This window comes from Corvus hawaiiensis, chromosome Z, assembly GCF_020740725.1.
Source record: "Corvus hawaiiensis isolate bCorHaw1 chromosome Z, bCorHaw1.pri.cur, whole genome shotgun sequence".
Lineage (NCBI taxonomy): Eukaryota > Metazoa > Chordata > Aves > Passeriformes > Corvidae > Corvus > Corvus hawaiiensis.
Window position 1 is genome coordinate 71298114 of NC_063255.1, and position 14218 is coordinate 71312331.

Genomic DNA, 14218 nt, shown 5'->3' on the forward strand with positions numbered 1-14218 from the left:
AAGAATGAAGTTACCAGCGTCTTGACAGAACGGTTCAACTGAGCAGGAAACTGTGAGCAGCTGTTTTAACCAAAGGAGCAATAATCTTCCTTAAGGACAGTGAATTAAGAATTTTCAACTAATACAGCCACAAGCAGGACACAAAACTTTGTTGACAGGGAAAGGATTCGTATTTATTAAAAGAAGGATTAGGTGTCTGAAAATTTGGACAAGTTGTTCAGTGAGATTTTTTTTTTCTACGGTGCCTTGTACTGAAAATTACATACCTTTAATAATAACCTGCCCTTTTCAAACAGTTCAAGACACAATCTGGAGTGGAATCATACCATCATTCAGCATCACCACTTCTACCCTTTCTGTAGTCTAATGGGACTAATGATTGTGAAAAGAATTGCACCAAGCAGAACAGAGATACCTATTTGTTTCATCTATTTTAAAATCTGAATGCCACCTGCAGAAGTACAGCAACTGTTAAAATGTTAACATTTACCAATGGCTATTAAACTTCAGTGCTAAATGGAAAACATTTGGTTCAGCTAATCACATCTATTTTCCCAAACCTAGTCTGGAAAATGTGGATTTATACGCTCCACTTTTGATGCCCCCAGTCATAGATCTTCCAAATATTTAAAGTACTTTTTCCAAATATTTAAAAGCATGAGTACATTGAAGAAGAATACAGTATTTTAGCTTAGAGTTTCATCATTTTTGTACTACATAATTTGAGATAATACAGAAATACAACTATGAAGAAAATAAAGCATATGAAGCTTCTGATAAAAAGATTCAACAAAATCATGCTAATATCAAAAACAGATGCCAATGTCAGCAGAAGTTAAAAACCACTCAATGGTCAATTACTGAACAGCGTTGTCAACCCAGAGTATCTTCTCCCCAAAATCAAGAGAATTTTAAAGCCAAAAGGGGTAAAAGCTGTTTTTTTCCCCCAAAATTGCAGAAGAAGATTCCAAGTCAGAAGACTTGGAAGTACTATCCAACAGCTGGGTTAGCCACACAATCAGGCTTGCTGCCCCTTGGCAAGCAGGCAAGTTACAACAGGAGATCAGGTCCTTACTTGAAATCAAAACACATTTATACACATGCACATATTGATTTTTTTCCACATGATTTGTTACTGTATATATCTAGTATCTAGACTTCAAAATATCTTATTATAATTGACATAATGCTTTATAAATAACTTCCCTTACAAAGCCAAGGAAATAGACCTCAGCAAAACAATGATGCAAAGCTATCAAATTTTAAACTTTGAGAATGAACACTTAAAGAAATTGAAATAAAAACACACCCAAAAGCAAACAGACAATATATAATATATATTTTGCATCATTTTTCCTTGTCAAAGCTAGAAGCATGGTACAGGACTTACACGTGTACATATTACATATGTAATGGTGTAAGTATTGAAACATCATGATGAATTAAAAATTGTCAGAAAAGCCAAAGGAAAAAAGTAGACAGTACACTCACAAGAAAAGATAAACTTAAGTGTTAGGAATTGGCAATTAAGTGATTTTCACTGACAACACATTTTCTGGTAACTGTGAAAGGGAAGTGAAATACTTCTAGTAGGCATTTAGTAGCGAATTAAACAAAAAGGAGTACTACAGAAAAATCTACTTTACAATAACAGCCTCACCCTAACAACCAAAAAACAGGCTTTTTAGGGTCTTTCCCTCTCCTTCACTACAATAAATATCCACCTATATAAGTTCCCTCCTTGCTGAGAATTTTAATTTACTGAAACTCACACAGAAATGTAACTTTCTTTCCACATTCTTGGCAACCTGGTACCTCTTGACCTCAAGGTACCTTTTTTCCTCTAAGCTGATTTTACATACTTGTCACTTAAAACCAAGAAACCATAATCTTAAATATGAGTCATGTTTCCTTAGGATCTTCAACAACAAATTACTATGCAAACTCTTGGTTTGTGTTCCTAAGGAGTGTGAGCTAATGTTTGATCTAGAATTACTTTATCAGCTGGCAACTGAACTCTGATCAGCTTTTGGCATATGTATAAACTCCAGCAACTTCGAACTTCAATGTACACATGTCACAAAAATGAGGCATCCGAATCAATTTTAGTTCTTTAGTTCTAGAGTGAAATACAGTAGAAGTAAAATGAAACAAAAAACCCCCCAGAAATCAAACAGATGATGTCAATACTACTTTTGAAACCTAAAAGAAAGAATGAAAAGTGCAAGGAAGACTTTGAAAGTACTTACAACTTCCCTTTTTTTTTTTTGAAGTTGTTTAGGAAAAATAATTAAATTTGATAAATAAGACTTTAAAAAATATGCAGAAAATTTGACTCCTACAGTAAAGTTTCTAATACAAAACATGTCAGTTCCTTCAGCTGAAAACATTAACCAGTGCTTCTTTATTTCAGAATTCCAGTAGATACAAATAATAAATAACTGAAAATGTATGTTGCTAAACCACAGAAAGATACACTTACGCATGTTAACTCAAGTTTCCATGGGAAAATAATTGTATAGAATTGCACCATGATTTCCTCCTTCTTTTACATTTTTCAGTGGCCAATTTTATCTAGTTTGGAAGGGTAGAAAATTTCCAAAATGACTGTTTACCAAGAATTTCCTTGGAAATCAGTAGCTGAACAGTAAAGAAACAAAAACCTGAAAGCCTTACTGAAGAAAACAAGGGAAAACTGGTACGATGTTATTTCCTAAGAAACAAAAAGTTGATGTGCGGTGCTGGTGCCTCTCAACAGACTCAGCCAACTCTGTCACAAGCTCTTCCAAGCAGATAAAGGACATACAAAGGAAGGTCATAAACAACTAAAGCCTGGAGTTGTGATGTAAACTAGACTTCTCTATTAAGGCCATTAATATATATTGTACTTCCATCAGTCAATGTGAAACTACGAAAAGAAACTATGTTTTTACCTTACCTTCAAGATATTTCTATTTTTTGTCTGATTTTCAAAATGTACCGCTATTTACAGCATCCAGATGAGTCAGTAAAGTCTGGAGAGATATCTCTAACAAATCTGTTAAGTACACCAGCTTAATAACTAGCATGATACTCAGAGAGAAATCACAGTGCACTGGAGTCAATACAACTTCAGTCTCATGACCTCTGCACTAGTGCAGACAGAACTGCATTTAAACATTCAAAAGGCAGGTAGGATCCAAACCATAGTGATGTAAAATAACTGTCGAGAGAGACAGAATTTCACAACTCTTACCCTGGACTTTATACAGCCGCATGGTATGTGTCATGTGGTGAAAAAAACAAACAACTTCTGAGAAAATCTTTCCATGAGTAACTCTTATGACAGGTGGGTCTGTAAAAATATAAGGCTACAAAAATAAAACAGAAAGTCAGAGTAAGTATTTTGGAAGTTTTGCCTAAATGTAGTGCCAATAAATCAAAGCATTTAATAAATATTAAAATAGCATTTTATTTTTTTAAACCATTCCAGATCTAAAAACCTGAAGATTAAAAAATTACTCCTAATCTGAAATTCAGCAACTTCTCTTCAGAGTCTCACATTTTCTTTAGGTAAAATTAGGTTAAGTCTCATTACATATCTCACAAGTATTTTATGAGGATTAATGGATACAAGGTCTACAGACAAGCACATGAATGCATTGATACTGCATCTGGATTGAGCTCTTTTGCAAGAAAAATTTTAACTGCTAACCAGGAATTAAATACTGTAGTGTCATAATTTGTGGCAGGTGCTTTAACTACCTCTGTCAGTGGTACATTGTATAAGGAAAGCCTCCCCTACTCTGCCTTGTGGATCAATTTCCATATCCTTTTGAAAGTAGAAGAGAAAGCTTTTTCTTCATCAGAAACAGCTACTGCCAGTAGGAGGTCTCTGGAATGCAGGGTAAGGCTGGGAATCCTTACAAAAAGCCAACAAGGACAGTGGCTTACTACTCATGGTTCCCACAGAATAGGACAAATTTTGCATATCAACAGTCAAACCAAAGAGATGAAGAAAATTATTTTTCCATGTAGTCACAGCATTTAGAGTCTTGGCTAGGCAAACGACAACTTTTTTTTAAAACACAGTAGATCCCAAACTGAACTATGTGCACTAGCTGGAAATAAATGGATGGCTGTAAAGGTAAAAATGAATTAAATATTGACAATTTACAAGCCAAAAATGAAAACACAACACACGCAATTACTTCGATAGGGAAACAACTGTAAATAAAGACTTCACTCAAAAAAACCCCACCACAAATGCTTGAAAAACAGGTTATTCAGAGGGATGTAGGCAGAAAGCTCTCAGAGGGTGGCTGTCTTACTTCTGTATATAGCACGGCCATAAGGACAGAGCACGGTCTTTCTTGAAGCAATGACACCAAAGATCAAATATATCTTGAGGAAGAGCAGAGATCAAACTTACAAACATACAGAAAAAACATACTAGAGAAGAACAAGTACAGGTAAATATCCAACATTCTTTGAAATATAATTGTATGTATATTTAGAGGGAAGATTTCAAGAAGTATTGTATAATAGAAAAAACTGGAAGAGACTTTCAAGGGCTAAAAGCCTGCCTTTTCTATTCACATACTTATTCTTAGAGCTTCAGAATACTGCTTAATAAAAGCTGTGCCAGAGCTCCAAGAGGCAACTCTGCAGTTATCAACTACAGGAATTTTGTATACAGGATTTTGGAAGAAAAATCACATCTACTTACACCTTGATAAGATTGTTTGGTTTAGGGACACAGGGCTCTTTCCTACTGAAAATCTTATCCAGTTAATCAATAGAAAACCTCAAAAGAGTGTTTTGGACTTCTTGACAGTCTACAAGAAAAAACAATGGAATACTTCCATAGGGTCTCATCTTGTCAATAGGACAGACAAATGTTACCTATTACGCAAAACCCATTTGCTAGGTGAGAAATACAGCAGAAATATGGTATTCAGGGGGCACATAAGCCCAATGAACTAATATGCTGAGATAAAAGAAATTTGAAGACCAGATCTCAGGTTAGAACCTCTTATTTCCATGAAAAACTGACAATATCCATAACAGTAGACTGAATTCTCCCTTTCTGGCAGAAGAGATTCTTATTTGCTTTTCTATCACACATAGGTAGAGAAGACAAACTCATTTAACCTGTGACTACATGGCTTCTAAAAGTTAAAAATCCCACAGGGGAACTGGATGACCGACCAAATGGTGGAATAATCAAACCCTTCAAAATCCTCCCTTCAGGGTACAGCAACATGAAGGTACTCAAGCTAGCAAAGACAGACTGAAACAGCACCTAAAGGAACTCTCAGAAAATGAACTGAGAAACCTGAGGCCATCAGGACAAACAAATTACCTGTGAACCAGGAGAACGTTACTTGCACAGACAGCAGACTGCCAAATATATTCTGTTATCAAAGTAACACAGAGCTTACAGTCTGCAGTAGTTCATACGAGTATTTCCTGCTGGGCTCTCACTAGAGCTAGCCAGCAAAATGGAGAGATGCTGGATGAGTAACACAGGAAGGTAAAAAGCTGTGCACTTATTAGAAAAAAATTACCTGAAGTAATTTCAAAAACCAAAAATTAAAAAAAAAAAACCCAACAAAAAACAAACCCAAACACTTGGAAGAACTCTTTTCCATTGTGTTTTTTAGTACAAAATACAAGTGCGATATTGACAACAGCTATTAAAATACACAGAAAGCTGAAATGAGATGGATATGTCTGCTGTCAGATTCTGGGATATTGCCATAAACATTAAGTTCACACACCTGAGCCTCCAGGCTGCACATGTAGCCAGATCAGCTCTTCTTCTGAAGATAAAGGCAACCACACAGACTGTTCTGAACGAAACAGAAATATGAGCTGATGAAAAAGGAACTTTTATTTTGAAGATATTGCCTGAAACTAATCAATTTTTTAAAAACAGTAATTGGTGATTTTGCTAGCACATGCATTGAGTTTGCAAGCCTCCAATTCAGACACAGTGCTAGGAAAGGCACAAAAGAGGAAGGCGGCTTACAAAAGTAGATGCTATAATGTAGTCTTGGAGATCAGACAAGTTCTTTCTGATAGAAAGAGTGGCAATATGATGTATACTCAAGTTCTCACAGATGACTGATATTCCCTGATTGTTGAGCAAGCAAGAAAAATGAAGTAAAAGTATGGTAGTGATAGAACAGGGAAGCCTTCTAATTGATTTAGTACTTAGAAAAGCACACTAATCCTAGAAAGTGATTTGTTGATAGTTACCAGGAGAAATACCAAGAGCTCAGAATGTATAAAAAGATAACTGCCCAGGTTTGCCACAGCAAAAATTTCAATCAACCAGGCTTTTAAGCAGGAAAACATCTTTATGCATTGAACTTGCAATTGTTCTAGTATCATTGTAAAGATCCTTGGTGAGATGCACAGGTTTATGAAATGATCCTGGTCCTGGATCTGAACTACAAAAGTTCCAGTTTTCACATCTTTTGATGTGAAAGTCTAAGGCAATGTGGAAAGAGCAAACAATGATAGAGATATTTGGAAAACTGATTTGACAAAGTCCTGGTCTCAATTCAGTATTAAGTCTGCTTTGAAAACAAGCATGGACTAAAGGACCTTCCAGCATGAAGTAATCTGTGATTATTCACACCTTGAATTGGAATAAAAATATGCTGGTCTCATATCCAATGGTTAAGCTGAAGACTCCACTTTCTAAAGAGTTAAAATAAATAGCTGCTGTAATATTTGTTCCACTCAAATCCACTGGAATGAATTCCATTGTAAAAGATCCAGCAGCCTGCTGAGGCAGTTTTTGTTGAGCCTGGAAATCAGTATTTTTCAGAAACGGGACAACAGAACTATGGATCAAAGGGTTCAGAAATCATCTTTCTGTACTCATATTCAAGAGAAATAAGACAACCTTCCTTTGGAAAAAAAGTGGGCAAGAAGGTTGGAGAGAAGCTAGCAAGGAATTTTAAGGGAGAATACTTGGAGCAAAATAATACCTCATGGATCCCTAGGGTATATTAAAATACTTAACATCAAAACAGGTGCCAAAGGATGGACATAACTGGAGATATACCTTCACCAAAATATTTACTGGCTTGTACAGAAGATGGCATGGCATATTGCAGCCTGGAGGCATGAAGAATGGGCAATAAGCTTCTTCCCTTGTAGACAAGTAAAGCACTCCTAACCATTTTAGTGTGGCCAGAAAACTTCTGGTAGTGCAGCACACTGTTGGTCTGGATGCCAAAAAAACTACGCCCAGGGGAAAGTTTTCAACCACAGATTAAATGCTCTGGATAGGTCTGAGATTTAAAAAAAAGACCTCAAGACAAAGCCTACAGGAAAAGGTGTTTTTCAATAGCAGATTGCCTCTTATTTGGCAGGGTTTGAGATTAGACTGAGTTAATATCATGTGTTTTAGCTCTAGCACTAGAGATCCTGCAAGAGGGGAAAAAAAAAAAAATCTGTTTTCTTCCACATTCTGTTAGCATATAAGTACCTATGGGAACTAGTACATACACAGAATCACAGAACCAGCTCCCTGAGGGAGAATCAGAATTTCCTAGTCTGGGTGTACCAAAACCCATCACTTTGATAGTGAAAAAAATTATTTGTAAAACAAAAATCAACTACTCACATTGATCCCACAAACACTTAGCATCTGATGCTTTGGAAAAAACTGCTTTGCTCTATTCCCTATTGATAACCAAGCAGGGCTAGTAAGAAGTCATCACATATTGACTTGTCTTGAATACACAAAAGAAAATACAGACATTTAACTGTTTCAAAGTTTATTGAATACTGTGGGGTTTTTTCCACAGATCTACAAAAATACGAGTTGGCCATCCTTCACAAAATCACAGGAGACAAAAACATGTTTTCTCTTCATGAACAGGACACTTTTGTTTGTATTTGTTGCAAGGCCCAAGGAAACCCTTTCCTTCCAAATTTTGGTAATGCTGTCAATCAGTTACACTGCACTGCCATTTAAAAAAGTTAAGATGCTGCCTTTTCCCTGGTACCTTGCTTTTTCCTCTGACTTTGCAGAAAATACAAAGGCATGGTAGGAGGACTGTCCTATCTCTCTAGACCTGCAGGATGGAGGACCTGCTCTGCACCTCTGTTCTGGACTTTGCACTGTTGTAGTTTAGCCCTGTGGCCAGACAGATGATTAAACCAGACGAAGAAAAATAATTTCTGAGTATTTCAGAACTGAAAATAAAGTAACCAAAAGATTTATCAGATGACAAAATTAATCAATTAACAAGGGCAAAGAAAACATATAACTCTACTGCTACCAAAGGAAAATAGTCCAACATAAAAAGCAATTATTCTTTGCAAATTTTGCTGTAATACATAGGGTAAGGGAAGTAAGGAAAAAACCAAAACAACAAAACACCTAGCCAGAAATCAAGAAAACTGCCTGCCATTTATCCTATTGCCAGTTCACACAAGGACTTAGAAAGTTAGTCAATCCACATCAGACTAAGAACCCTGAACAGATGGCATTTCTTTTAAGACAGAAAACGTTAGTTCAAATTGCTTTAGAAACTACTATAGAATTACATTGTTATTCCCAGTGGGACAACTTAATTAGTGTTATTAAAATGCAAGCCAAATGAGCCTTATGGTGAAGCATAATATTAATGAGGCAGAATTTTCAGAGGTATCACAATTTCATTTTTATTGTATAAAACATTACAAAAATTGAACACCACCCTTTTAATCTTAACTTAAAATGGAGTTTAATTTCATTTTCTTTTCTAAGTGTGCTTGCAGACATGTGACAGACTTTTTCTGTTTAAGCCATATTATTTTGCTACCTCAATTCATCCAGATTATTTTAATAAACCAAATTACTTAAAGGTGTAGTTAAAATTACATAACTGCTAGATTTAGTGATTATTTTTATAAGCAAAAGATAAATCAGAATATAAAATGAAATTAAAGTGTGACCACGCAGTTAATGAAAGGTAAAATTTAAAAACTGTAAGTGATATTGTTCCAGTATTCACAGATAAAAACTCAACAAAATATATGAAATGACATATAAAATGAAGAGTAAGGGAACCATGATGAACATATCTGAAATAAACAATTATGGGACTAAATATACTAAATAGTTGAAAACCGTCAACTCACAGACCTCAAAAGGTATGCTACTAGGAAAGACTGCTAAAAGAAAAGAAAACTCTTCTTTCCCTTCCAGACTGATTTACACACATAAGGGGAAAAAAAGAAAAAGAAAAGAAGAAGAAAGAAAGCCAAACACCCCTCCCTCCCGCCAAAAATTAGAATGATTACTCTTGCATATTTCCTAAAATGGTAAGCATAGAACTCATATTTGCATGCAACTTAGGTTTTCACAAGAGAAATTCAGAAGAAATATGCTGCCAACTAGCTAGCTTCATAAATGTTCATTATTTTATCTTTTGCCTTCTGAAATATCACCCTTCCGGTTCCAAAAGGGGTATGGTAGGCTCCGTATGGTAATTAAGTCACTGCAAGAATGCTGCCATTTCCCAATTTCCAATCTGAAAACTAATAGGAGTATGCTGTTGCTCTCCAGTAATTACACAGCTAAAAATACAGATAACCCTGGAGAACTAAATCAGAACAGTTCCTTGCTACTCTGTCTTTATATACACCAATTGGGACTCAGTATCTTAATTACTATAATAAACTAAATACTCTAATATCAGCTTAAAAAGTAGCTCTGAACCAGAAGCAACTCATTCACAATTAAAAAAATATATTAAAAACCAGAAAAGTGAAGAAGTAGAAATTCATCAGTATGTCCTACACATTTTCACCATAGAAAGTGAAAATGAACTTATTTAATTGATAATGAATGGTCACATCTCACTGGATTTCTTGCAAGGATCACATCTTAAGTTTTTTTTGGAATCATAAATATTCTCTAGATTTTCACATTTTCAAATTTTTACCATGTTTTTACTCTGATGTAGGGTTAGGAAGTATGAACTTCTGCCAATCATTTCAGTAACTGATGTCATTATGTCTAGCTACACAGCTTTTATTTCAGTTTTGGGGACAACTAGCTCTTCCAATCTGTATTTGCCAAACACTTCAAGTTACTTCAAGATAAGAATCTCTTTGCAAACAGAAGGTTTACCTTGGCATCTCCATCTGGTAAGAAGAGATAAGCTCCACTTTTATCTCGGTTACTGGTAGTTCCATACCAAGCAAACTCCACCTTCATTTGATGGTTTTTACCATCTTCTTTGGTATTAATTTTCTAAAAGGACAGAGATTCATGTTAGGTGTGAAGCTCCATAAAGAAGCACAAAAGTTCTCAAAAAAGTAAAATATAGTGTTTTGAAATAAAATATAACATACCTCCAGTAATCCAGACATTCCAGAAAACCACAGTTTCATGTATGCATTTTCTAAGATTATATTATCCACAGAATTCTGCATCTCTTTTATCTTGAAAACTCTGTCTGGCTTCTCCTGTCTGCTATTTCTTACATATATGTTATAGTCAGCTAAAACTGCTTCTGAACTCTCATCCTCCAAAAGCTGGTAAACTCCAATCCCAAGAGGTGGTAGATGTGCCACAAAAGAGATCTGTTGGGAGCAAATAAGTAGTCATTACTAAAAATAGCAAAATATCAACTTTTTATACTGAATTTATGTTCAGAGTAACTCCCTTTGCTTGAATAATTTTAGGATGGCTGAGTGTTCCTTTAGTCCGGAAATAAATACAAAGAATTATCAAACAAAAATATCTGCATCAGTAATTTGCTTGGCATCAAGATTACCATTACATTAATGCAATAATAATTTTGAATCTTGTTAAGAATGTTAGCTGTGGTATGCAGTTCTGATATATCTGCTTTTCATTGAAGATGCATGTGTACTGGACCAAGTGCACACAGACTCTACTTATCACTTCCGTTTGAAATTTAAATTCAAAAATGTATGAATTTAAATAACTAAGTATAAAGCAAGTGTCTCATTTTTAGTCTCTGTTTTTTTTAGGATCTATAATCTGCACAGAAGAGTAGTATGCAAGGTACATCTCCAAAGCAATTTGTTTAGAATTTGAGGTCCAGATAAGTCATTTCATTTCCTCTTCTTCAGGCAATAAGTATACTAATTATTGTGCTGATTTTGGCTGGAATAAACTTAAATTTCTTCAGAGTAGCACATATGGTGCTTGGTTTCAGTACTAACCACATTGATAACACAGGTATGTTTCAGCTACAGCTGAGCAGGGCTTATGCAGCATCAGGGCCCTTTCTGCTGCTGCACCAGGAACGAGGCCGGGGCTGCACAAGGAGCTGGGAGGGGACACAGCCAGGACAGCTGACCCCAACTGACAAAAGGGATATTCCAAAGCATGGGACATCATGCTCCACAATAAAAACTGTGAGAAGAAAAAGGAAGAGGGCGTTTGGAGTAATGGGGTTTGTCTTTCCAAGTCACTGACCCATGTGATGGAGCCACACTCTGATGGGGATGACTGAGCACTTGCCCAGCCTTGGGACACAGTGAATGAATTCCTTGTTTTGCTCTTCTTGTGTGCACAGCTTCAGCTTCACCCATGAGCTTTCTCACCATTACCCATCCAACTTTTTCCTCCACCCCACTGAGTCAGTGAACAAGCAGGTGAGTGGGGTTGAGCTGCTTAACAGGGTTTACCCACAATAATTATCCCTTTGGAACACAATTGAGAGACAGTTACTGAATTCTCTTCACAGAAATATTATCCTGAATGAAGTTCCTACATCAAAAGGAATCAAAACATAAGCCTGAAAGCAATACAATATTACTATTACAATAATACACTATTACTATATCATTAAAAATGTAACAAAGTAAGTTTCTGATCATTGAGGACAATCTTCTATAATGATGTACAACTCAAAAATTCTCAGCAGTTTTGTTTCAAACAAAACCAGGAGGTGACCTTGAAGATACCTGTCCAGCTCGAGTATTTGGAAAGGAAGAAAACATCTGAATGTAAATGCTTAAGTCATTGCACTTACAAGACATTCCAGCTGGAGTGCTTGAGAACACACAGGCTTGTGTGACTGTGACTCTGCGTACAGACTAGCACTTGAAGGAAGAAGCAGCTTGAGAAAGTTAGGGAAAAAGACACACATCTAGTACTTTCCAGTCATGCAGCTGAAACAGATCCTTTAAATGTCATAAATGATATCACAAAAGTTTATCAGTTTAAGACATATTAATGCTAAACACAAGTATGTTGATTTTTAAGGGGTTTTTGTTTTTTTTTTTTTTTTACTTAAAATGACTGAATTAACAGTACTGTCTACAGAGAATACAACATATAAAATATGCTTTCCATTTTCTTCAACTATGAAGCTACAGTATCTGTCAAAAACCATATTTTAATGCTTTTTATTTAAAGTAGGGTACCTGATAAGCTTCATGTGATACTGTAGTTGCTCCATCCCAAACAGCACTAATTTGGACAGTAACAGGTTTTCCCAAAGGAGACAATAATTTAACTCTGGCTGAATTCACATTGACTGAAACCACTGAAAATCGCTCTTGTTCCGTAGGATTATATATCAAAAGGTATCTGAAAAAAATATATTTACTAAATTATCTTTTGGCAACCAAGTTTCCTCCTTCAGGTTAATGTTACTGCACATAAATTTTACATACAGAGGATTAAAATTATGTTAGAACAACAGGAACATACCACAACAAATAGATATACAAAACATAACCAAGAAACAATGGATATTTAACATCAGTTGTTTGCAGATCGTTGTTTCTTAATGCTATTATTTCTCCAAGAAATTTTGAAAATTCCTTACAAAATATACAACTACTTCCCATCATCCCTGCTACAGAATTACTATTAACAATTGCAAGCACAGTCAAGATACTTAAGGGCATTTTAAATGCATTTTTCAGGTTGAACTATTAAATTCTCATCCAAATTTGGTTTTTTTTTTTTAACATAGCTTAGAAAAAATGAATTAACAAAACTGGCTGTACATATATATATATATACATGAATTATATATATATATGAATTATATATGTTCACTAAAGGAGCTAGTTTCTCTCTCCTATAAGGGAAAGTACAAAATTATTTAAATTATAATTTACCAGCATTTACTATGGCAACTGTTTGCATATCTTCTTAATAGGTAAATATGGAATAACTATTTTTTTACATAGTCTTATGCCTTTTCTTCCATTTGAAAACAGATTATGCTATTAACCAAAAGAATCAGCCCTGAGCTGAACGGACTGACTTTATTAGCCTATATATTTTTTTATTATTACAGATTCATGTATTGTAAGGTATAGAAAAACAAAATTATACTAGAACATCTCTGGCTCGTGCATCTGTAGGACAATCATTATACTTCATGTCTTTTCACTGACAAGCTAAAAGAATGCAGTATTTACAACTGTTCTCTGAAGTTTCCCTCTGTTCGTGTCATCCTTTTAAAAAGTCTTTTACAACAAAAATTGTTCTTGCCAAAATTTCTGATATCTTCTTAACTATATACAGCAGAACCAATACTCTATCTCCAACCTCCTTAACCCTCCCCACTGTAAAACAGCTTACTTCCTCATGGGATCTGATTTTTCGTCAGTTTCCATGAGATCCATTTCTTATCAAATCACTCCTTCCGCATTTTTGCTAAGTAGGTTCTCCTAATTCTCTGCCCTGTGTTTTCTATGCAGATTCTTCAGGGGTTTGTCCATGGTTTTATTTATTTTGCTTTCACATCTTAAATCTCAAATTCAATTATCCCTTTCACAGATCAAACCATTTCACCTAGAACTGTCTCTGTCCACCCGATCTACAAATCTCATTTGGAATCCTAAGCAGGCCATCATTTCCCCCTTATCTTTTTTCTGGCTTCCTTTTTTTGCCTGCATCAAACTTGGCTAGTAAAATTCCCTGCACTTCACTGCTACCCTAGTACCTCACAATCAGCAGGAAATAAAAGGTCAACTCCAATTTCTCATTAGTTGAATAAACAAAATCAGAGGTTTTATTAGCTTTTTATATCAAGAACCTTTGGATTACTTGCCATATATCAAATGAGCTTTCCATAAAAATTATTTTCCTTTTAACTCTAAATTCCTGTGAAGTACTGTTTGAATCATGACTTCTAAGCATACCAATAATTTTCAATGTATATTTGTGATCACAACCAAAAATGCTTTGGGATACTCTCTTTTGCCCTATTTCATGCTGAAGACTCCT

General features: G+C 35.2%; 1 protein-coding gene across 2 annotated transcripts in view; it reads right to left on the minus strand.

Moving 5' to 3' along the window:
• The window catches only part of MAN2A1 (mannosidase alpha class 2A member 1), a 112036-nt gene that overhangs the window by 27005 nt on the left and 70813 nt on the right, over positions 1 to 14218 (minus strand). For both annotated transcript variants that reach the window (XM_048291063.1, XM_048291065.1), the window contains exons 13-16: positions 12397 to 12562; positions 10348 to 10578; positions 10124 to 10246; positions 3236 to 3350 (exon numbers count right to left, since the gene is read on the minus strand). In XM_048291063.1, coding sequence (XP_048147020.1) covers positions 3236 to 3350; positions 10124 to 10246; positions 10348 to 10578; positions 12397 to 12562 — 635 coding nt within the window. The remainder of the gene's footprint in view (positions 1 to 3235; positions 3351 to 10123; positions 10247 to 10347; positions 10579 to 12396; positions 12563 to 14218) is intronic.